The following is a 23066-nucleotide window of genomic DNA, read 5'->3' on the forward strand; positions in this document are numbered from 1 at the left end:
TTTTCCCAATTGAGCTTTTTTAAATAGTTCTTCAAGGTAAGCTGTAAATAGCTTCGGAGACCTTTTCATCATCAATTCGTATTGAACCTGAAGAATCGTACTTTTGGCTGTGTGATATTTCAGTTTTTCTTTTTTAATAAATCTGCAATTGTTTTGTTTTTTTTGTACATTAATGAGGGTAAAAAAATGAACTCCAATTATTTTAGCAAATGGCTGCAATATAATTTAAAGGGGTGTTGAATACTTTCCGTAGCCACTGTCGGTCGGCGCTATCCCTCGATTTGCTAGCGCTTGCAGTATCGAAGTGGCGGCGACCGAGTCGAAGGCTTTTTCATAGTCGATGAAGGCCGCGCACGGGCATTTCGTACTCGTCGTGTCGTTCGATTATTTGTTGAACTGTCTGCATGTGGTCCATAGTATTAAAACCGCTACGAAACACCCTCTTGTTCTATCGGCTGTGCTTCGCCGAGTTTGATTCCAATTCGTTTGTCCAACATCGTTGGAAAGACTCGATCAGTTCAAACAAAAAGAACTCATGCGCGATTCATGAATGAGCCGTTAGGTTTTCCCTCTTTGCGTCCGAGACAAAAAAGTAGTACGACACACATCTTTGCGTGTACAACGACAGGTTTGCAGCGTGTAGTACACACGTTTGGAACGACACAACTTGCAGCAGCCGTCGGTTCAGAGAGGAGAAAGAGCAAGCGACACCTTTCAGTTTCCGCCTGGTCGCCCTAAAAGCCGAGGGAGCAAGCAGTCGAGTGAGCGCGCTCGGAACACCAACACCGGAATGAGAATCCCTTCGTAGGGTTCTCAAGTAAGCGCCCTCGGTGGGGTGCTCGTTGTGAGGGGTGGCTGCATTCTGAGGGGGTAGCCCCCCTTGGGTGGTGTGTGGGGTCACTTGGGAGGGAAGGGGATGGTGAGGTCGCCTTGTGAGGATTCTTAAGAGTGAGTGGGGTCACTTGGGAGCTTTGAGGTGACTTAACGGGGGGGCCCTTCACAGGGACCCTTGGACTTGAGGGGTTCTTGTGCTGGGGTAACCTGGAACGCCCAACCCTAATCCTTGTGGGGGGGGGGGGGGGTTGTCCCCCCTGTGAGGGACCCGTCACGCTCTCCCTGGCAGTGTTCACAAAGCACATGAAGATATCAAATCGTCTGTGCTTACATAAGCTGACATGAAATTGACTAATGACATTTGTGTGACCTCAGCAGACACGTTGTGCAAAACGGGCAGCGTCCGGCACCCGTTGGAGCTTGGGTGGGGGCCGCGGGGGGTCATCACCCCCACCGGACCACGTTCACATAAAATGCAAGCGGGTGGCTGCAATGGCATTTTTGTGTTTGCGTATGTCATCACCACTGTGCAGCCTCAGACTCTTTTGTTTGTGTGTGTGTGTGTGCGCTGTTGTTTATGCTGACCACACAACAGTTGCTGACTGTGCTCTCACCCCGGGTTCTTCTTCTTGTTTTTGGGTTAGGCGCAGTTGAAAGAAGGAAAAGTCAGTGGCGTACACGCAAACCCCAAAAAATATTTCATGTTCAAACTGATAAACACACTAATCAACTAGTCGTGAAGTCTAAAATAATTTCTAAAAAAAAAAAAAATAATCACAATGTGGAATTTAAAACAGTACTTCTTTACAAAAACAAGGGAATCATTTATTACCGAAATATTTACAGAAATTGTTTCAAGAAAGAGAGGGAGAGTATAAATTAAGAGATATGGCAAATTTTAGGATCCAAAATTGCACAACCCGCATTCAAAAAATGTGCATATCAAATAATGGAGCCAGGCGATGGAACAGCTGAAACAACGTTCAAGCATCAACTGGTTCAAAAACAAATGTAAACAAATGAGCTTTACAAACTGAGGAGGAAGTATTATTAGTATACTGTAAGTGCTTTATGGGGATTAAAAATAAATAAAAAATTAACATCACAAGAAATATACAAGCACCCACCCATTAACACAAAATACACACACACACACACAGTGATTAATAGTGCAGAACTATGGCAACGCACCAAGTAGTCAATATTATACAGGACAATACACATTTATATTTTTTTTATTTAGGGCGGGACGGTAGACGAATGGTTAGCACACCTGCCACACAGTTCTGAGGAACCGGGTTCAAAAAACTTTATTGCTATCATGGGGAACTCGTGCCAGTGGCTCAGTCGTGCTTTTTAAGAGGTTGCTATGGCTTCAGTTGTCCACCAGATGTCACCACCACCGAAGCCTTGAAGCTTTTTCGGCACAACTGCTTCGCTTGCCCACCACTATGGGTTAGTCACGTCGATTGGTTGAAGTAAACACCTATGATATGGTGCTTCTTTCAAAAATATATACTCTCAACTATTTTTTATCATTTTAACCGGTGGGCCACTTACTTTCAAAAGGACTAATGCCAACACAGTGGTGATTTTAAAATGACACAAAAGATCTACATCCAAACAAACTAGCAAACCTCAAACGCTGGTTTCAAAGATCTAAAATTTAAATGCTGTATATACCGCCCTATATTGATTTTTGCCGCGTGTGCACAAATACTTTAAACTCAGGATAATACACAGATAAATTTAAAACTTTACTTTTTTCCTTCTGTATGTAAATTGTTAACGTCCCAAAAAATATGGTACTAGCAAATTATCCCATAATTTGAAAAATCCAAAACAAAGCTGTACGACACCCCAAAAAGTCTGAATACTTGTGGCTGTGTAATATTTCAGTTCTTTTTAAAATAAAAACATTTCAACAATTCCCTTTTTCCCCGTCAATATGGGGTGCTGTGTGTACATTTAAATGATTTAGCAAAAGGCTGCGATATAAAGTGAAAAATGTAAGGGTGTGTGAATACTTTCCGTACCCACTGCACGTCTCATGCTTAACACTTTCATGCCGAGGTGTACACGTTCCCAATTCCCGCATTTGGTGAGTTCCAGTCATTTCACACGGTTGAGTGTTTTGGGACTTTTTTTATTATTATTAACTCTGCAGACAAAGACAGAACAGAGCTGAGCGACTTTAGGCAGTCTCCTCTTTGATAAGGCGGTCCTTCTTGAGGGGTCCCTGTAGACAAAAGAAAAATATGCTTTGTTGACATAAAATGGAGTAAACTGTGAACTGTGTGTATGTGTGCGCGCCCGTGTGTTTCCAGAGAGTGAACAGGGAGTGAGCACAAAGGGGGCACTACTCCCCTGCCTCACTGGAGCTCAATATAGCACTGGAATGGAACCAGAGTTCACAATGAAGATTGAACCAGGTTACGAACAGTGCACGGGTGTGGGGGGGGCAATAACACCATCTCACCATGAAGGCCTTCTTCTCCTCCACAGTCTGGAAACGTCCATGGCCGAACTTTGAGGTGGTGTCGATGAACTTCAGGTCGATCTTCTCCAAAGCGCGACGATTTGTCTGGACCAGCAGAGACTGCGAAATAAACATTTACTTTAATATTAATCCAACAGAGATGTGACCACCTGCACCACTCACCAAGCTGGGCAATATTTTGGCCACTCCATTTTTTTTATAATTATTTTTGGGTGTCAAACAGATTAAATGGATTGACTGCATTTCTTATGGGAAATATTGTTGCAATTTTTCTGAATTTCTCCAAACAAATAAAAAATGTAGGTTTCACTGTAATACATTTTAGGTTCATCCTGAAATTTCACCCCAAAACCCAATATCCCAAACTTTAGGATTAGTGTAGTTCCTGTTTTGTCCTCCTCACCTTCCGGAGGGTGAGGACTCTCTTCTTGGTTCCAATCACACATCCTTTGACCATGACAAAGTCATTGGTGACTTCTCCATAGTGGACAAATCCACCCTTTTGAAGAGAGTTGATAAGAATACATGAATGACATATTTGTGAGAGAATTGAGTTTGGCGTGAGCTCCACGAGTACTGACCAGAGGGTTGATGCTCTTGTTGGACAGATCGTACTCTGTGGAGGCGTTGTTCTTCACCAGCTTCCCGTCCTTCTGATGGTAGCCCTGACCGATCTTGTAGATCTTTATAAAATTATAAATAAATAAAAAGTCACAACTGTTGTGTAGCAACTTAAATCCAGAAACCGGAAGCTGGTGTACCTTCTTGTTAATCTCTGTACGGTGGTGGTACCCCTTCTGACCAGCGCGGGCCACAGAGAAGGCCACGCGGGCAGGATGCCAGGCACCGATACAGGCCACCTTGCGCAGACCGCGATGGGTCTTGCGGGGCAGCTTCTTGGTGTGCCAACGGCTGGTTACACCTAGCCGCAGATGAACATTACACCATTGATTAAAACTGCTACTAACGGTGCTCCACAAAGTCTGCCTGGCATAAATCGGCCGATCGATCGAGGCCTACTCAACCTTCCAAAGCATGTGGGAAAAATACCACCTTGCACATTTTATCCCACACATCATAATTAATGCAATTTTTTTTTAGATTTGATAACAAGCATTAATATTTTAAGTCTCCATCTGTTGGCACTACTTTTGACCATTCAAAGGATGCCCTCCAAAAAATTACACCTCTGAATAGGATCTGCCATTTTCCCATTTTTCTCCAACTTTGACCACTGGAGGCCCCCCCCCCCCCACCAGGTGTCACTAATTGCTGCTGCAAAAATTCTACAATCTGGTATCTTGCCATTTTGAGATAGTTTTTTTAAATTTATTTAAATCATTTCAACTTTAAATGACCATTCTTAGGTGCTTATGGACAATAGTCAAATTTGACTGTGCATAACTGAAGAATTGAGTCAATCCTGACACCTTTGTATCCGTGTCCCTTGGTGACCCCGATGACGTCGATCATCTCGTCCTGGGTAAAGACGTTGGAAACGGGCTACGGCCTGCTCCAGCTTCTCACGGGCCCAATCCACCTTGTTGGCGATGGAGCCTCCGTTGAGCTGCACCTCCATCAGGTGAGACTTTTTCTGCTTCAGGGGCAACAGCCGCATCTGCCAGCAAACAAAATGGACTTTCATGAGCAAGGAAGCTATACTTTGAAGGAGCGTGGCGGCTGCTCCAAGGAGGGGAAGTCTCAGAAGGAAGGCAGCTGGAAGGTATCCTCACTGGAATCGTCAGGCGCCATGTCTGACGCAGGAGTTCCATGATCTCGTCACTGACAGCATAGACACTAGCCTACTTGCAATCTAAAAATATTTGTCTGGCTTAAACTGTAAATACAAACTTTTTTGCAAGTAGGGCAGTGTCTGTAAAAGCATGGAGCTACGACATTTTTCTGAACTCACCTGCGTGTGAGCGATGATGCGAATGATCTGGCAGTACTTCTTCATGGAGGCAAAGTCCTTGTCCAGCTGCTTCTTGCCCTCCTCATCCTGCCACTTCTTGCTGTACTTGGTGAACGCCTTCTTCTTAGACTTGTACCTGCGAGCGAGCGGGCACAAGGTTGGCGACAGGCCCTTCATGACCGCAGAGGGTCAGCGGAAGAACACCGCGCCGGACCGGTCGCCCTGATCGTGGAGGGGGCGGCACCAGCCAACGAGAAGATTTCGGCTCATGGCGACGGCTTCTAAGCAGAACTTTCCACCGGCCAGAGGAGCCCAGAGCTCATCAGGGCGCAAGGCACCTGAGCGGAGCTGCCATCGGAGGCCATCGTAATGTCAGACTCGCTCAGTGAAAATAAATCATCTCCACTGGGGTACTAACATCTGCTTGGAGCATTCCAAGGCAGTGGTTCTCAAATGGGGGATCAGGACAGGTTGAGGTGTGGGGGGGGGGCGGGTGACAGGGTCCCCAGTATGCAGATGTGACAAGTTTGCCTTTGCGAACTAAGAAAACGCAGTCAGTTAGCGCTGAACATAACAGCTTGTCATAACATCGTTTTTTAGCCTTAGGTGACTTTTCATACAAATATTTACAGTAATACATTACATGCAAGTCATACAGGTGCCGTTCCTTCACTTTTTAATTAGCCTTCAGTATGGCTCCAAGAAAGTGAAAAATGTAAGGGAAAATTGCCAAAATTAGTCAGCCCTAAGCTGGCTACGACCTCTTAGCAACATTAAACGTGAAGACGTTTAACATAACAGCATCAGATTTAGTGTCTTAGTTTAGATCGCAGAAATGCTCACCTGAGAATTCGTAATAAACCTTGCACGCGCGTGTAATTATAATTCCTCACACATTTTCATTTTGAGGCCTATGTACCATACAAAGGGCACACACTAACATTAGGTAAGGGCTGTATTTTGTGCAATATACAAGTGCTCACTTTTCTATGCATGATAAGCAATCGTCATGTTCATTCTCCATTTCTTAAAGTGCTTTGAATGATACTTTGTACATGTAACAGTATAGTTGTGTGTAAACATGAGTGTATTTGACTACACTTTACACGTCCTAATCTAAAATTGCGATGGGTTGGTAGCAACAGGAAAACGCGCGTCACACGGTGCCCAACAGTTGAGAACCACTGCTCTAATACTGCGGCACAGAGTCTCACCAGTTCTTGTAGAACCGCCTCTTGCACTCATCACTAATGTGCTCAGCAAAGACGGTCTTGAAAGAGCGCAGGCCACGGGGGGTGCTCACGTAGCCCACCACACCGACCACAATCATGGGGGGAGTCTCCACGATGGTGACGGCCTCCACCACCTCCTTCTTGTTCACCTCTGCACAGGAATGCACATAAGTGAAACTTCATGCAAGAAGACACTTTCAAACGGTCAATTTGAATCGTGGAGTGCTCAGTACTCGACGTTCAGCAAGGGAGTGTAAGCCCGTTCTGTCCGCCCGTCGAGGGTCTCATCATTGGTTTTAAAAACATATTTCGAGATGATTTGTCACACAACTCACTCGATCCAGGTCTGTCCACCTCGCGGACGATGTGAGTCATTCCGGCCTTGTAGCCCAGGAAGGCGGTCAAGTGGACAGGCTTGTTCGAATCGTCCTTGGGAAAGCTCTTGGCCTTACCCCGGTGACGGCGACTCCTCTTGCGGGGCAAGAAGCCCAAGGAGCCGTGGCGCGGAGCCGAAAACTTGCGGTGGGACTACGAGGATTTATATAAAAAAAAAAAAAAAAAAAAAAAAAGGGGGGGGGGGGGGGAGACATTGCCATTTGAACTCAGTAATACAAAGTTAGCCGTGAGCATTAGCGGCTAACAGGTCATCAGTGGAGCACGATGTTAGCATGTGGACACGTCACTTCATTGAGTTCTCAAACTTAATACAGCAAAGTAAATAAATACTTTGCCCCCAGTAATACACATTAGCATAAAACCATTTTAAAAAATCTAAGTTGTAAGCTTATTAAAGAGATAGCAGAGTACAAGCAGCCATTTTAGGAAACGATGATTTGTGTTTCGCACAATACTTTACGTCATTTTTCTCGATAGGCCACAAAATTCAACCTAATATGAATCTTAGAACATAATGACCCCTGTCCTAAGCGTTGGAAAGAGACGAAAGCCTCAGATGGCAACGATGCCGGACGGATTGCAATTTTCTTTGCTGACGGCATTCAGACGAACTCACCATATTGTCTCCAATCCGATTGAAAGAGGGCCACTTGCTCGCGCGCTGATGGTTATAAGGTGTCACAACTCTCGCGAGACCCAAAGAGACCTCGCTGCCTCACAAAGTCCAGCCTTCCGCATTTTGACCACGATGTATTTACACAGAGCGGCCACCAGGAGTCGCTGTTTACCTTCACGGCGTCAGAGCCGTAGAACTAAAAAGTCGGGACACGCTCTGAACTCACCGCACTGCTCTGTCATTGGTTAAAAGAACATCACATGATGTACGGACGCCATGTTGTCAGCCAGAGTCTCCGTTTCCACGTTTATTGTTTGGCGTTTTTAAGTCGATTATTTTGGTGCAAAATGGTTTGCTGTGTGGCTGTAGGCTGTTCAACTCGTTTCAAACAAGGCGTGCGCATGCATCGTTTCCCGAGAAATCCCGAAAGACGACGCTTGTGGGAGATCAAAGTGAAACGAGTGGGCTGGAAGCCTCACAACAATTCTTTACTTTGCGATGTAAGTATTCGTTAATTATGGTTATTTACTCATCTGTATACGGTCAGGTTATGCTCTGGTACTTGTTGAAAGGTTCCCGATGACGAGAGAGACCCATTCGGGGCTTTTCCACCAACCAGCCCAGAAACTTTGAGTTCCTGGTACCCGTGGCCCACGTGACGTGTGTTCCCATTGCACTAATTAGTTCAGGGTTCATGTTGCTCATTACTGACACCTATTGGATCTAAAAAAAAACAATAATAACAATCATAAATGCTGGAATTTCAAGCTTTCAATGTCTTATTTGATATCCTAATCTAAATGTCCAATATTCTTGATACCTTTCAAACCTAACCCTTTATCCAGGTGAGGCAATTGAGAACTGATTCACATTTGCAATGCCAACCTGGCTGCAGACAGGTGTGGACTTTTATTATATACAGGTAGAGTTCAATAAATTTGAATATATTTATTGTATTTTATTGAGATGACATACCTAAATAGACTGGTTCGTGCGTTGGGAAAGCCCCTATAGTTATATTACCTGTTCCGGTCACTAAATGTGATTCAAAGAATGCATTTATGTAATCATATGAGCTTCATTTGAATCCTAAAAATGAACAATTTATTTTTGGACTGTGTTTCAGAAACATTTTGATGATACTCAAAGAGAATTGAACCATCCTGAGAAACCTTTGAAATGGAATGCTATGCCCAACATTTTTGCACACACCAAGAAAGTTGCGGCAAGACGACCCAGAAAACGAAGAATAGACCCTGATCCTCCCAAATTTTGGAATAAGCTGGATCATCCGTATGCGCAAAAATATCAAGTTGACAGTGGCACAGCTGACGTTTCAGTTTCAGGTTGGTATTGTTGTTGCGCGGCCACTTCAACACCACCCCACGCCAAAATGACATTCAAACTCGTATTTCTTTAAAAGAATAAGAGCCAATGAGTGATGTAATACAAAAAGAAACAACGAGCTGGCTAAGCAGCGGAAAAACTGGAAATTAATCTGCACACAAATTTACATTCGTGGCTGATGTGTTTCCATCTGCACCGAAGCATTACAATGATCCATCCATCCATTTTCTGAGCCGCTTCTCCTCACTAGGGTCGCGGGCGTGCTGGAGCCTATCCCAGCTGTCATCGGGCAGGAGGCGGGGTACACCCTGAACTGGTCGCCAGCCAATCGCAGGGCACATACAAACAGACAACCATTCGCACTCACAGTCATGCCTACGGGCAATTTAGAGTCTCCAATTAATGCATGTTTTTTGTGTGGATGTGGGAGGAAACCGGAGTGCCCGGAGAAAACTACAATGATCCATTTTTTTTAAATCGAAGCAAGCTTACAAATGTATCAAAATCTATTTTCACAGTCTTAAAACAAAACAGAAAAAAACCCTCCAGATTTTCAACCTTGAATTATGGCGCACTGCTCCTGCAGAGTAAAGACAGGCAATTTAGAGTTTTCAGTTAACCTACTATGCAAAAAAAAAAATAGAAAATGTATTTGGACTTACGAGTTATCCAGCTGACAGCTGTTTAGACAATACAAGCAGACCCGCCATGTTTAAAGCTGATGTGTACATTGCAACACCTTTATTTTAATTAAGGAATTTATAGGAAAAAAAATATTTATTTGAATTCTTTCAGATATCAACATGGCTGATATCATTAAAGAAGATGTGGTCAATCCTGTACCTGCCGTCCGCGCTATACCTGCTGTACACGCTGCACCCACTGTAACCATCGTTCCTGTAAGTCCCGATGACCAAATTCACAAACTTCAAGCTCAAAACCTCACCTTACGAAGGAAGCTTCGGTATGAACAACGTTTAAGAAGATCAATCGCAAATGAGCGGTCGGTAATGCAGGAGAAAATGAGGATGGTGTTTAACAACAACCAGATCGAGAATATGAGTAAGAAGTCATCGTGTTCCTTCAAGTGGTCAATGGATTCGTACAGAAAAGCCCTGAAGCTCAGAAATGCTTGTGGAAAAACAGGTTATGATGAACTTTTGCGTCAAGGTTACCCTCTGCCCTCTCTTCGTTCTCTGCGGCGGAAGGAAGTCGTGTCCGTGGATTCTGAAACCCAAGAGGCGACGCTGAAGACGTCTTCAACCGATGGGAAGCAAAGAGATCGCTCCCTCCCTTCGGACGAGACTGCCATCGAAGCGCACTGTCAAAATGATGAGACGAGTCGCGGCTTTTGTGAAGATGTTACTCCACCGGGTTATAGCGCGACACCGACGCACGCCGTTTTCCTCCTCGTCTCTTAAAGTATTTTGTTTTGCCTGTTTTTTTTTTTTTTTTTTTTTTTTAAAGAAACCACCGTGCCTGAGGTAGAGCAACCTATCAGAAACCGTGACCGACGAGTTGTTTTTTGTTGGGCGGGTTCTTAAAACTTAAATTGGAGATACACTATTGGGCTTGAGAGGGTCACCCCCCCCCCCCCAAGATTTTTACTAATGTATTGCCGTCAGGTCATTCTGGCAGTATTAACAAAATGACAGAAAGTGAAACTTCCTCTTTAGGAATATGAATTGATTTTTGCATTTTAATGAATAAATTTTTCCATGTATTAAAGAGATTATTTTTAAAAAGTATTATAATGATGGGATGAATGTTTAACACATCTGCCTCGCCGTTCTGAGGACCGGGGTTCAAATCCCAGCCCCGCCTTTGTGGAATTTCCATGTTCTCCCCGTGCCTGCGTGGGTTTTCGGCGGGTACTCCGGTTGCCTCTCGGGTCCCCAAAATAAGCGTGGTAGGTTGATTGAAGACTCTAAATTGCCCCTAGGTGTGAACGTGAGTGCGAATGGTTGTTTTGTTTATATGTGCCCTGCGATTGGCTGGCAACCAGTTCAGGGTGTACCCCGCCTCTCGTCCAAAGATAGCTTACATATGGTTGTCATTCAAATGTATTCTGTGTTGAATTAAGATTTTGTTGTGAGTTTAAAATTGCATGATTCGAAAAATAAAACATTGCATTTTTGTGCTCAGGCAATATCCTAGGGCAGTGGTTCTCAAAGTGTGGTACGTGGGCTTATTCTCTTAGTGCGTGAAAGAACTGTTGAATTAAATGTCCAAACTGTGCATCCTATAATTCGGTGGTTTGAACTTGTTTTGTTGTTGTTTTTTTAACACAATTTTTGCATGTTAGGTTAATTGAAGACTCTAAATTGCCCGTAGATGTGAATGGTTGTTTGTCTATGTGTGCCCTGTGATTGGCTGCAGACCAGTTCAGGGCGTACCCCGCCTCTCGCCCGAAGATAGCCGGGATAGGCGCCGGCACGCCCGCGACCCAAGTGAAGGAAGATAAGCAGAGAAAATGGAAGGATGGAAACATTCCATCTTAAAGCAACATAATTATACTTTATGACACAGAGAGGTCACATATTCCTTAAACAAACCTCTGAAAGATTTTAAGGATTTGACACCAACCACCAGGACTTGGCATGTTTGAAAATTGCAATCTTTTTTATAAGCTGTGAGGGTGTCTCGCGCTTGCGTTATAATATACAGCAGAAGTCCATTTTCTTGCGAGGATCCTATGATATCCTATGGCTTTGCGCCACATATGAAAATGGAAGGGAAGCAAGCATTTAAACGGCATAATGAGTTGAAATGTAGGAGTAAGTTCTTGTCTTGCATACAAAATGTTGAGTCCAAAATGTTTTTTTTTCCAGCTTCTGCGGAGCACTCAATGAATTAATTAGCGTCCATGCATCTTCCGGAAAGTGATCATGCATCTGTGCCCATGCAGTCTTTCATCATTGCCACACAGCCTGAGCCTTGTGACTGTTATTAAAATGAATCACGGATGTTGTCGATAGAGTAGTTCAACCAATGACTTGTCCAGAAACACAAGATGTAATGCTAATTAGTGGAATGGGGTTCAGAACTCTGCCTGTCGGTGAACACGGGTTTACTAAAGCCTTAATTGCACTTATTAAAAAAATAAAAACACCACTTCAGTTTGATCATAAACTTGCTCCGATTTGACAAAATGGCGAACATAAAAAAATGCTCCTCGGGAGTTCCCCAAAGTCCCGTCAGAACGCCGCAGGCTCACGATCACGGTTGACTTTCTGGAAGAAGGTTTTTCCGAACTCGTAGGTGCTTATCATGATTGCACAGGCCGGCGCCACTTTGATCACCCTGGGCACGAAACCTGATCAATTGAAGACAAATGTCGATTAAATATTTTTTTTTTTTACTGATCACTTTATGGCCACATTGCACAGCCATTTGAAAAAGGAATGAAAGTGAACGAGGCAGCGATTCGTACCTGCAAAGAGCCCCCGATAGCCCACCTCGCTCCAGATGTCTCTCATGATGCGCCACGTGGACGCAGTCTTCTTTAACGGGGCTACGAGTACGAGCAACGAAAATCAATACAACCACAGTGACGACTTGACGTCGTTTACCATAAATTCCCAGCACCAGTGAACGCACTTCCTAGCGTGTCCATCTCTCCCAGCTGGATCTGTCTGCGAGTCTTCACCACGTCGAAGGGCAGCGTCAAGATGGCGGCGATCTGGCATTTTGTTGACAAAGACATGCATTTAGAGATTGAGAGGAACCATAATATGGGGATATATTTACACACACACACACAGAGACGTCGCCACGGTAACGAGTGTATCCGGTCGCATTTGAGTTGACAAGATAAAGCCCAATGATCGTAAAAAAATGGGATTTACAGTACAGTACTCGGTCAAAAGACACGCGACAAGGCTAAAAATAAACGAGCTTTCGGGTTCAAATATAATGTGCACGAAGGCGAGGCGGCGTAAATGTCTTTCGCGGAGCCGATCAATGGCAAATTATGACATTAAAGCCGATCAGCATTAAATGCTAAATATCGGCCGATATGGATCAGGCCAATAAGATCAGTGTAAAGTCTAGTAAACACCAAAGCTAGAAAGTAAGGAGGAGAGTGCTCCTTTTGGAATAAAGATGTCACCATGACATTTTCAGTCATGGAACTGACAGTTATTAGAAAATGGATAGGTCATTTTACCCCTTACAGATCAAATGGATTTGAATGTCAAGTTGAGAGCCCCTACTTAGCCCGACAGTTATCCTGTAAAATGACATGTTCACAAGCGAATGGAGATTCAAAGCGGAGGGTGAATGTGTGCGTGTGTTGAATCCATACCGCTCCTGAGGCAGCGCCTGCGGTGAAGCTGATGGTGACGTTGGCCTGGGTGATTTGGGATCGTCGACACAGTTGGGCTTTCACCACCTCGTAGTTGAACCAGTAAATGGCTGCACATCCAGAGAGAAAGAGGAGACATTGGACAGAGCAGATGCACGATGGTCTTCTGACTAACATGACAGCTGTTGTGACATTTTTAGTAAACATCAGCTTCCTCTTGACAACAAACTGGCCCAAAAAAAAAGACATTACCTGACTAGTTAATGATATCAGACCTGATTCCTCAGCTGCTTAAGATGGAAACAATGTGGCGGTTCTCACCAGAGAAGGGCACATCTCTCAGCACGGTGGGCCCCCAGCCGCGCCACAGTGACACCAGGCCCCCCTGGGCCACGGCGCTGCCAATGCAAATGCGCAGCTCACCGTACGTGAGGCGGCGGGACTGCATCTTGGTCCGAATCAGCTCCAGAGGACTGATGACTGTCACGGCACCCACTGGAACACACACACACACACACACACACACACACACACACTGATATTGAAGCTTCTTTTACACATATTACCCCCTTCACGCTGTCCATTAAAGGTCCCATATTTTGGCTAGTTTGACCACCATAGAATTGACTCTCTAACGTGGACTTAGTATAAAAGTGTCAATTTCATTAAGAAGAAGAAGAAAAAAAACAAAAAAACACTTTGGTTTTGTCCAGAAAAGGCCCCTCTGACAGCCACTTCTGTTTGATCCACTTTGTCCATATTTGGCTAAGAACCCCCCCCCCCTTTCCTCTTGATTGGTTGCCTCTATGTAAAAGCCCCACTTGTGAGAGCACACACGTTTGTTATGTTGACAGCACTGGCTCGGGGGCGGAGATCTCCGCAATTGACACACATAAGCTCGAGAAATTCGAATAACCTGATTTCAGGCCTCTCGACAGGAAAACATCTGGAACTCAGGAATGCATGGACTATTCTAATTCATATTCCACATGTTTACTGCGGCCCCATAGAGACAATATTACATCTCAAATATTAGAAACAGTTGGTTTAACAAAATATGTACCCTTTAACTATAGGACAAAAAAGAAAATGTACTTTACGAGTCAATTAAAATGTATTTCACATAAAAATTCAATAATAATGTTATCCGGTCGAAATTTTTCAAAACAAATAGCTCTTAAAGATAATATGCAAATATAGTGAACTTAAGTTAAATACAGTGGTGCCTTGACATGCAAGTTTAATTGGTTCAGTGATCTCAAATCATATTTCAATATTTCTCCATTGAAATAAATGAAAATAAATGGTTACAGCATTCCCCCCCCCAAAAAATTGTTTGAGCTAGGGTTATGAGTGTTTTTTAAAAACTCAATACTATTATAACTTTATAACATTTTAACAGAATGTAAAGAATTAGGAGGCACGGTGGACGACTGGTTAGCATATCCGCCTCACAATTCTGAGGACCCGCGTTCCAATCCAGCCTCACCTGTGTGGCGTTTGCATGTTCTCCCTGCGCATGTTTTTCTCCGGGTACTCGAGTTTCCTCCCACATCCCATTGATTGGAGACTCTAAATTGCCCGTAGGTGTGAATGTGAGTGCGGATGGTTGTATGTTAATATGTCAGCTGAGAAAGGCTACAGCACGCCCGTGACCCTAGTGAGGATAAGCGGTATGGAAAATTGATGGATGGATGTGCGTGTGTGTTTTAGTGGGCTTACATCTGGCGATACCCCCGGCCAGGAACGGGATGTGGTTGCCGTGGAAACCCATGCTGAAGCGCAGGAAGTCCCGCAGCTGGTCGTAGCAGGTGAAGTAGATGATGGTGGCGGGAACGGCCATGACGCTACACACACACAATTGAGGGACCTTTTACATCACTTTAAGACCACTTTTAGTCGTACTGTGGGGCGGGTTACTGACAGTGTGGGTGGGAGTCCACTCCACAGAGACTTGAGCCCTTCATGGCGGTAGATTTTTACAAAAGCATCCTGCGACAGGCACAAACAGAGGATGGGTGAATCAAACTCTTGAATTATTAAGTACTGTACAGTGGCTCGCGCATATTCACAGTTTGGAATTTTCTGTTTTTTTTAAACCCTCTTTTATTCACTGAAAATCTCAGCTAATTATTTTTGTGATCAGGCCTAAGCAATGCAAGTATTTGGAGCAATTGGTTGGAATCTTGGTGGTGTTGTTAGTTTTAATTCATTGAAAGTGTTTTTTCGCCTGCATTTGAGATGTCCTGTTTAGCTGGAGGTCTTTAATGCATCTTTCGCACTGTCAAAAGTGAAACTGAACTTTTGTTTTTGCTTTTCTCCTGATGTAGCTCCGAACAGCCATAAAAGTCTATTTAGCCGTTACAATTTGTTTTTGCTTCCTTGTTATTTAAGCAAGTATGCTATCTTATTCTGTTGATGAGCCTCATGTGAAGGTGGTTTGTGTTGAATAATTTAATTTGAAAAAAAATACAGCCTTTAATGTAACATGGGTTCATTGTTGTGTACATGGTAAAGCATGGTGTCGATGCTCTATGATCCTCTCCGTATTAAGTGCTTTTGCGCCATCCTGTGGCATCTATGGTCAAATTACAGTTGGTTTAACTGTAATTTGTCCCCATGAATAGTGGGGGTTCACTGCATTCACATTTCCTATTAACTCACCAAGGTGCCGCTGAAATGAGTTTGTCGCTTGTACCAGCTGGTGCAGCTGCTTCTATTCTGGCACACGTAGATGTGATCCATCAACCCGTTACAATACAGGAAGCACTTCCCTGGGCGAGAAAGAGAAAAAGAGAGAGAGTGTTATGACACAGGACACCTTTGACCAGGACCTCGGCAGGACATGACGAAAATAGCCTGAAGGGTGTCAATGACTATCAAAGTGAACGCTTTTCACATTACAGAAGTTGACGTGACCTTGATGAGGCAACAACCGTACAGATGCTAACATGCCAACAAAGAGGAGATTTGTTTAAACACGACACACACACACACACACACACACACACGTGGTGCATTGAGGTGCAAGGCCACACTGAGAAGAAAATACTACGAGACTAAAGTTATGACTTTGAAAATAAGGGTAGATTATCATGAGAATTACTGTTGATATGTTAATTATTTTTTTTTAGGACAGTGACAATAAAGTCAGAATTACAATCAGTCGTAACCTGAGGAAAGTTGTGATAGGAAATGAAGTAAAGTTTACAACAGTTGATTTTATGAGAATAAAGGCAACTTATCGTACAAAAAAGTTGCACTATCATGAGTATTAACTCATTATATTTCAGAAAAAAGTACATTTTTAGTCATGAATACAACTTACAGTAATAATCATAGTCAAATAAGAATAAATGTGAACAGTACTGTTACAATAATTGGTTTCCAAGACAGATTATTACAAGAAAAAAAGATGTAGTTGCACAAGGCTAACAATAATGATTACGTGAACAAAGTTATAATTATGAGGAAAAAAAATCTTTAAAAAAAATAGTTCTCTGAGAATTACACTGTTTTAGAATAAAATTTCCATTTTCCATGGAATCAAATTAGAATATTTGGAGAATAAAGTTGTAATGTTTCAACAATAAAAAATGTTCAGAATCAAGTTTAACTTTTGAGGATTAAGTGCAATATTTTTAAGAAAAAAAGTGAGGATAAAATGTCATACTTATATGAATAAAGTATTTTTTTGTAAAATGTTTTTGTAAGAATAAAGTTATAATTTTTCAACAATGAAATTAGTTTTTTTCTGAATCAAGTATTTTTTCTGAGGATTGAATGTAATCTTTTTAAGAATAAAGTAATTTTTCAAGGGTAACAATTTTACTCCTTTGAATCAAGGTGTCATTTTTCAAAAGGATTTTTTTTTTTTTAAAAGTAGTAATTTATGAGAATAGAATTGTACTTTTATTATTCAAAAGTAGAACAAGAATAGTTGGAATAATATGAGGAAAAAATACTTTTGTTGTGACAGTCTCACACATTTTTTTCCTTTTACTGTGATGAGCTTTTGCTTCCAACTTTGACATTTTTCTCCTCTCTTTACAACTTCCCCCCCCCTTTGATTTCATTATTTCGTTCTTTCTAGTGTGACCCTCACACTTTCTCAGACACACACAGAAGTTTGAGAAGGGTGTGTGAGCGTGCGGCGGGCGAGGGTCTCGTACTCACACTTAGAGGGGCGGGTGACACCAGCCCAGGAAGCGGCATTGCTAGTTAAAGCTTTGGAAAGAAAAGCAGAGGAGCGTCTTGAGGTTAAAATAGTAATTGAACGCCATCCACACAGCAGCTTATGTGACGGTGACCACATCGACACCACAGAAGAAGAAGAAGAAGAAGAAGAAGCTACCTTGATGGAGGGGGCTCTGCTGGGCCTGCAGCCTGATCTTCACCACATCCAGAGGTGTGACTGCAAACAGTAAAACGAATGACCAACAACCCTCCCATCGTCAGTCACACAAATACAGACAGTGCGACCTTGACTTGAGAGTTGAATTCGTTACATGACCAAGTGCATAACTCACATATTTGTGACTTACAGACTACTGTTATTTGCAGTTGTTGTCTAATATTCCCCTCGTCTAATATAGAAGTACTGCATTGGCACCAGGTTGTGGCATTTTGGTCCGAAGGAACACTGTTGAAGTGAGATGAGGGACTTTGTTTGCGTTTAATAATAGAACCACTGACTAGTCATTAATGGAGCATGGGTTCATGACTGTGTAGAGGCTAAAGCATCGTGTTGGGGCTTTATGATCCTCTCTGTTTTATGTGCTTGGCCGCGATCTTGTGGTAACGTAAGGTAATTATCGTCAATTGCCCGCAAATTTATGCTTTTCGTGGTAGGGCTTGATTCGCAGGGGAACACTATTCTCCTATACCAAATCAATTTTCCCTATTGAAATGAATTGAAATGCAATCAATTCCATGCCCCCCAAAACAAAACACAATTGTGACTTGTTTTTAGCTAGGAAATGAAAGAGAATTCAAGTAAACTGGTATTATAAATTGGAGTTACTGTAGGTACTGTAGTTAGGACGTTGTGTTAAACAAATAAAAACAGAATACAATGATTTGCAAATCATGTTCAAGCTATATTTAATTGAACACACTACATAGACAAAATATTTAATGTTCAAACTGATAATTAATCATTAGCAAATAATCATTAACTTAGAATTTTATGGCTGCAACACGTTACAAAAAAGCTGGGACAGGTGGCAAAAAAAGACTGCGAAAGTTGAGGAATGCTCATCAAACACCTATTTGGAACATCCCACAGGGCTAATTGGGAACAGGTGGGTGCCATGATTGGGTATATAGTTTCCTGAATTGCTCATTCACAAGCAAAGCTGGGGCGAGGTTCACCTCTTTGTGAACAAGTGCGTGCGAGAATAGTCAAACAGTTTAAGGACAATGTTCCTCAATGTACAATTGCAAGCAATTTAGGGATTTCATCATCCACGGTCCATAATATCATCAAAAGGTTCCGAGAATCTGGAGAAATCACTGCATGTAAGCGGCAAGGCCGAAAAACAACATTGAATGCCCGTGACCTTCGATCCCGCAGGCGGCACTGCATCAAAAACCGACATCAATGTGGAAAGGATATCACCGCATGGGCTCAGGAACACTTCAGAAAACCAAGGTCAGTAAATACAGTTCGGCGCTACGTCCGTAAGTGCAACTCGAAACTCTACTATGCAAAGCAAAAGCCATTTATCAACAACACCCAGAAACGCCGCCGGCTTCTCTGGGCCCGAGCTCATCTAAGATGGACTGATGCAAAGTGGAAAAGTGTTCTGTGGTCCGACAAGTCCACCTTTCAATTTGTTTTGGGAAATTGTGGACGTCGTGTCCTGCGGGCCAAAGGGGAAAAGAACCATCCGGACTGTTATGGACAGAAAATTCAAAAGCCAGCATCTGTGATGGTATGGGACTGTGCTAGGGCCAACGGCCTGGGTAACTTACACATCTGTGAAGGCACCATTAATCCTGAAAGGTACACACAGGTTTTGGAGAAACATATGCTGCCATCCAAGCGACGTCTTTTTCATGGACCCCCCCTTCTTATTTCTGCAAGACAATGCCAAACCACATTCTGCACGTGTTACAACAGCGTGGCTTTGTCGTAAAAGAGTGCAGGTACTAGACTGGCCTGCCTGCAGTCCAGACCTGTCTCCCGTTGAAAACGTTTGCCGCATTATGAAGCGTAAAATACGACAACAGAGACCCCAGACTGTTGAGCAACTGAAGTTGTACATCAAGCAAGAATGGGGGGGAAATCCACCTCGAGAGTTTCAACAATTAGTGTCCTCAGTTCCCAAACGTTTATTGAATGTTGTTAAAAGAAAAGGTGATGTAACACAGTGGTAAACATGGAACGTGTTGCAGCCATAAAATTCTAAGTTCATGATTTGCTAAAACCAATAAAGTTGATCAGTTTGAACATTAAATAGCATGTCTTTGTAGTGTATTCAATTAAATATAAGTTGAACATGATTTGCAAATCATTGTATTCTGTTTTTATTTATGTTTAACACAACGTCCCAACTTCATTGGAATTGGAGATTGTATTTGATGTGTGCCTTTAAGGGCTGAAGGCGAGTGAGTTATGACAGGAGCTGGAGTCTGGTTGGCTGGTTTGTTTGTGTGAGTGCGAGGATGTGAGTTGTGACATAAAGCAGCGACTTGTGTGTGTTCTCCTTTTGTATTTGTGTGTTTGCCTGTAACTGTGGCTCTCCTTGCCCACATGCAGGGTCATCATTACAGTACCTTAGTTTCTCAGTGTTTCTTTATTTCACTCCAGCGGCCCTTCAGCTTGCGACAGAACATTTAAAAAAAAAAAAATAGACCAAGCAATAACTCTTAACTCAAAGAAACATGTGAATGGGGGCACTCGTAAGTCAAGGCACCACTGTACATTTTCTTCACTTAAATCTCTCACCAAAAACGGACGTGAGGAGGGCGCCAGTGCCAGAGGCCAGCATCTGCTGCACTGGAGAGATGGCGGCCGAGGCGCCACCGGTGGCCCGCTCCGCCATCGTGCCCACCTGTCGCCCCAAACACAGAACAGTGAACGCCATGGAGGCGTTTACTGACCCCTTCGCGTCAAGCACAAGTTCAACTGCGTATTTTCAAGTCTGCTCGTTATGTCAGCGAAGCGTTGCAGCAACAACCATGTTGATGCTCTAAACCAGTGGTCAAATTCATTCTGTGGGCCAGATTGTACCCCTTAGCAGCACGGTTTTGGCCTGCAGGCCATATGTTTCATATCCCTGCTATATAATATACTAACAGCTGACTTTAATGTGATCTAAACATTATGACTATCTTGGAAAAATACAAATTTATTCCCTCTTATCCTGACAAAATGTATATTTTGTTTGTACAAAGATTTACTTTCTTTTTTTTATGGCCATAACATTTTTCATTGTTAATTCTCATAACTCTTTTCATTAGATTATAACTTTTTCATCTCAAAAATAGGTAACTTTTTAATTCCTTTGGCATTTAGCGGTACACATCGTTAGCCTAATAACATAAGTCATTTTAACTTACCGTCACAATTTTTAATATAATAATAACAACGGGCTTGCTAAAAAAATTTTTTTTTCTTTGTCCGTGTAGATTGTCAGTCATCCAATTCATGGTAATCTGCAACCGATGACTCAAGGCAACGGGACTCTTCTAGTTTGTCGAATTTTTTTCTTGTTTTCAAAAATGACTTGGGCAACTATGCTATTAGGTTAACAACATGGTAGTTGTGTTGACTTGCTGTTAGAATTAAGAGGAGGTCCTTGGAAAATCTATATATTTGTTTCCCCCTGTAAGGAGTTCCTGTTTGAAAATCCTTGCTTTTGAGGACGAAAAGCTTCATCTGTTGATTTGTTAAGGCATGTTATTGTAACATAACGTGAGTCAGGCACACACAAAAGCGCATTTAGCCAAGGTGGAGCTGAATATTGGGCGTCTGGCGATAGCTTATCAATGCGGTGCATAAGTCCAATGTCGTCATGCGGCCACAGGAAGGGTTGCTCACCACTTAACCTATTGTCACAATTAAGGCTCAAATATATTGATTAATTTCAAGTCATTTTTCAGGATACTATTTTTCGTGGTTTTCCTACTTCAAAACTTTGAAAAGAGCAGGAGCGAGAGATGGCTAACATGGACAAGGCGTCGATGGATACATTTTATGTTTAATTGTTTAAAATATTAGTGTTTGTGTTTATACATTTTTGACAAAATTATGATAATTTTTATATATATATTTTTTTAACAAGAGGGGTAAACACTTTCATATTATCTGTAAATCGTAAAAAAATTAAGATTAAATTATGTCTGTAGGAGTGGGTGTAAATTAATGTAAACTGTTTCGAAGCTTTTTTGGTGACAGGTGAACGAAAGAAAATCTACGGGGGTACAACAAACAAACCTTTTTTTCCCAATAATGCCATTGTCATTTGCTTTTTGTATCAGCAAAGGGGAAAAACAATAAGAAATCAAGATTTTATTTTAACGCCATACCGCCAAGCCTTTCTTCACATATTAATAATTATTGTTTAAGCAAGCATGTGCTTGACGGCTAACAAAGTATACAAGTAAATATATTTCTTTCAAAACTATTTACAATGACTAAATAACACATTTGACTCTTAGCACTGGGAACATATTCTATGTTGTCCTTTAACCATTATGACAGAAAGCAAAACGCGTCAAGTTAAACTCAGTGTGCAGTCGCGTCATTTAGATAAAATTTAATTTTAAAAAGGAAAAAAAAAATGGAACGAGATAGTTTAGGTGCAAACGCATAGAGAGCATACCGGCGTTTTGTTAAAGTAGCGTACACCGTGTCCTTTCCTCTCCTCGTGCTGACATGACTAGCTCGTTGTCAAATTAAACAATTATTTGTAAAATATATAATAGAAGTCGTTATAACATAATAGGATAAATAAAAGAAACCATTTTGTTTTAATTATTGAACCACATTTCGTAATAGCGAGCTGGCATGTAAAAGCTCGCGTAACACTCGAGCGATTTAAGCTAGCCAGCAAGCAAGCTTGCATCCGCACTGTTACTAACTCACCGTTACTTTCACTGTAGCCCTGACGCCCATTCGCCAAACAGCTTCACACAATGACACTAAAGCATTTTTTTTGTTTTTTTTTGTTTTTTGTTTTTTAAGAGGAGCCCCCTAACGTCAACTGTCCTCGTCCATCGTGTTTGACCTACTAAAGTCTATTTCGCGAGGGGCGTTCATTAAAGCAGTCAACATAAACTTCGCAGATCTGTACCGTATATTTTACGGACTGTCATTCTGCTCAGTGAACAGGGCGTGGGTCGATCCATGTGACTTATATATCAGCGCTAAAACGACACCATCCGACACGTTGCTGTTTCTCTGTCGCCCCTGAGTGGAGGGAGGACTGCAAACTGCAGCATGTAAACAAGCTCATTCAAAAGAAGATGGGGACGTTTTGAAGCTGGAGAACAAAAACATAAAAATAACAAATTAAAAAAAAAAAAAACTTTTAAAGGGGAAAGTTTGAACATGTAGGTATTCAACTGAGGTATTGGAGGAGTTACACAAATTAGAAAAGGGTCATGCTACGAAATTGTTTTAAATATTGAATAACAAACAAAGTGTAGTCTGTATATCCGTTATGTTACTCCATCAATGTATAAAGTTGGAGCATGTTGTAGTGCATGTCAAGCTTTATTTTAAAGAGGAAACTGCAGCACTTTATTTAAATGTCCTATTCATGTACAAACCCCAATTTTAATAAAGATGGAACGAAAAACAGAATACCTGTACAATGATTTGCAAATCATTTTCGACTTACATTCAACTAAATGCACTACAAAGACAAAATATGTAATGTTTCAATCTGATGACCGTTATAGTTTTTTTGTTT

At 42.2% G+C, this 23066-nt stretch overlaps 3 protein-coding genes and 2 non-coding genes across 6 annotated transcripts; 1 reads left to right on the plus strand and 4 right to left on the minus strand.

The window, feature by feature from the left end:
- Positions 1-2964: 2964 nt before the first annotated feature.
- rpl3 (ribosomal protein L3) lies at positions 2965-7600 on the minus strand. Its single transcript, XM_061699763.1, is given in 11 exon segments — positions 2965-3073; positions 3314-3433; positions 3738-3833; positions 3916-4017; positions 4096-4256; positions 4765-4837; positions 4839-4952; positions 5247-5382; positions 6461-6629; positions 6814-7006; positions 7491-7600. Coding segments are annotated over 11 exon segments (1212 nt in total). The 5' UTR covers positions 7494-7600; the 3' UTR covers positions 2965-3028.
- Positions 3150-3282, minus strand: LOC133415527 (small nucleolar RNA SNORA54). The gene has a single exon (XR_009770144.1). It is a non-coding gene; the product is annotated as a small nucleolar RNA SNORA54 (small nucleolar RNA).
- On the minus strand, positions 5029-5125 carry LOC133415531 (small nucleolar RNA U83B). The gene has a single exon (XR_009770146.1). It is a non-coding gene; the product is annotated as a small nucleolar RNA U83B (small nucleolar RNA).
- A 147-nt stretch (positions 7601-7747) lies between the features above and the next one.
- LOC133414418 (uncharacterized) lies at positions 7748-11010 on the plus strand. The gene is made up of 3 exons (XM_061699766.1): positions 7748-7990; positions 8617-8836; positions 9633-11010. The coding sequence occupies exons 1-3, from the start codon at positions 7751-7753 to the stop codon at positions 10256-10258; spliced, it is 1086 nt and encodes a 361-aa protein (XP_061555750.1). The 5' UTR covers positions 7748-7750; the 3' UTR covers positions 10259-11010.
- Positions 10853-22482, minus strand: slc25a39 (solute carrier family 25 member 39). 2 transcript variants are annotated; one of them, XM_061699764.1, is made up of 12 exons: positions 22238-22482; positions 20096-20201; positions 17498-17557; positions 17320-17370; positions 15808-15917; positions 15068-15135; positions 14866-14990; positions 13465-13638; positions 13144-13253; positions 12438-12519; positions 12271-12351; positions 10854-12153 (listed from the first exon to the last, which is right to left on the minus strand). In XM_061699764.1, exons 1-12 carry the CDS (start codon positions 22265-22267, stop codon positions 12035-12037), a joined length of 1116 nt encoding a protein of 371 aa, XP_061555748.1. In that variant the 5' UTR covers positions 22268-22482; the 3' UTR covers positions 10854-12034. The 2 variants fall into 2 exon arrangements, with proteins under 2 accessions (XP_061555749.1, XP_061555748.1); XM_061699765.1 differs by lacking the exon at positions 17320-17370 and having other exon boundaries at positions 10853-12153.
- Between the last annotated feature and the right edge of the window lie 584 nt (positions 22483-23066).

The sequence above is a fragment of the Phycodurus eques genome, chromosome 16 (assembly GCF_024500275.1).
Source record: "Phycodurus eques isolate BA_2022a chromosome 16, UOR_Pequ_1.1, whole genome shotgun sequence".
Classification (NCBI taxonomy): domain Eukaryota; kingdom Metazoa; phylum Chordata; class Actinopteri; order Syngnathiformes; family Syngnathidae; genus Phycodurus; species Phycodurus eques.

Bases quoted from the DNA above. Each gene is read 5' to 3' on its own strand.
- LOC133414418 (XM_061699766.1), top strand. From the start codon at position 7,751: ATGATGTACGGACGCCATGTTGTCAGCCAGAGTCTCCGTTTCCACGTT. The intron at 7,991-8,616 runs GTAAGTATTCGT...ACTGTGTTTCAG, and splicing joins ACAATTCTTTACTTTGCGAT to AAACATTTTGATGATACTCA. The intron at 8,837-9,632 runs GTTGGTATTGTT...GAATTCTTTCAG, and splicing joins AGCTGACGTTTCAGTTTCAG to ATATCAACATGGCTGATATC.
- slc25a39 (XM_061699764.1), bottom strand. From the start codon at position 22,267: ATGGGCGTCAGGGCTACAGTGAAAGTAACG. The intron at 15,136-15,807 runs GTGAGTTAATAG...TGCCTGTCGCAG, and splicing joins CTCATTTCAGCGGCACCTTG to GATGCTTTTGTAAAAATCTA. The intron at 14,991-15,067 runs GTCAGTAACCCG...GTGTGTGTGTAG, and splicing joins AGTGGACTCCCACCCACACT to CGTCATGGCCGTTCCCGCCA.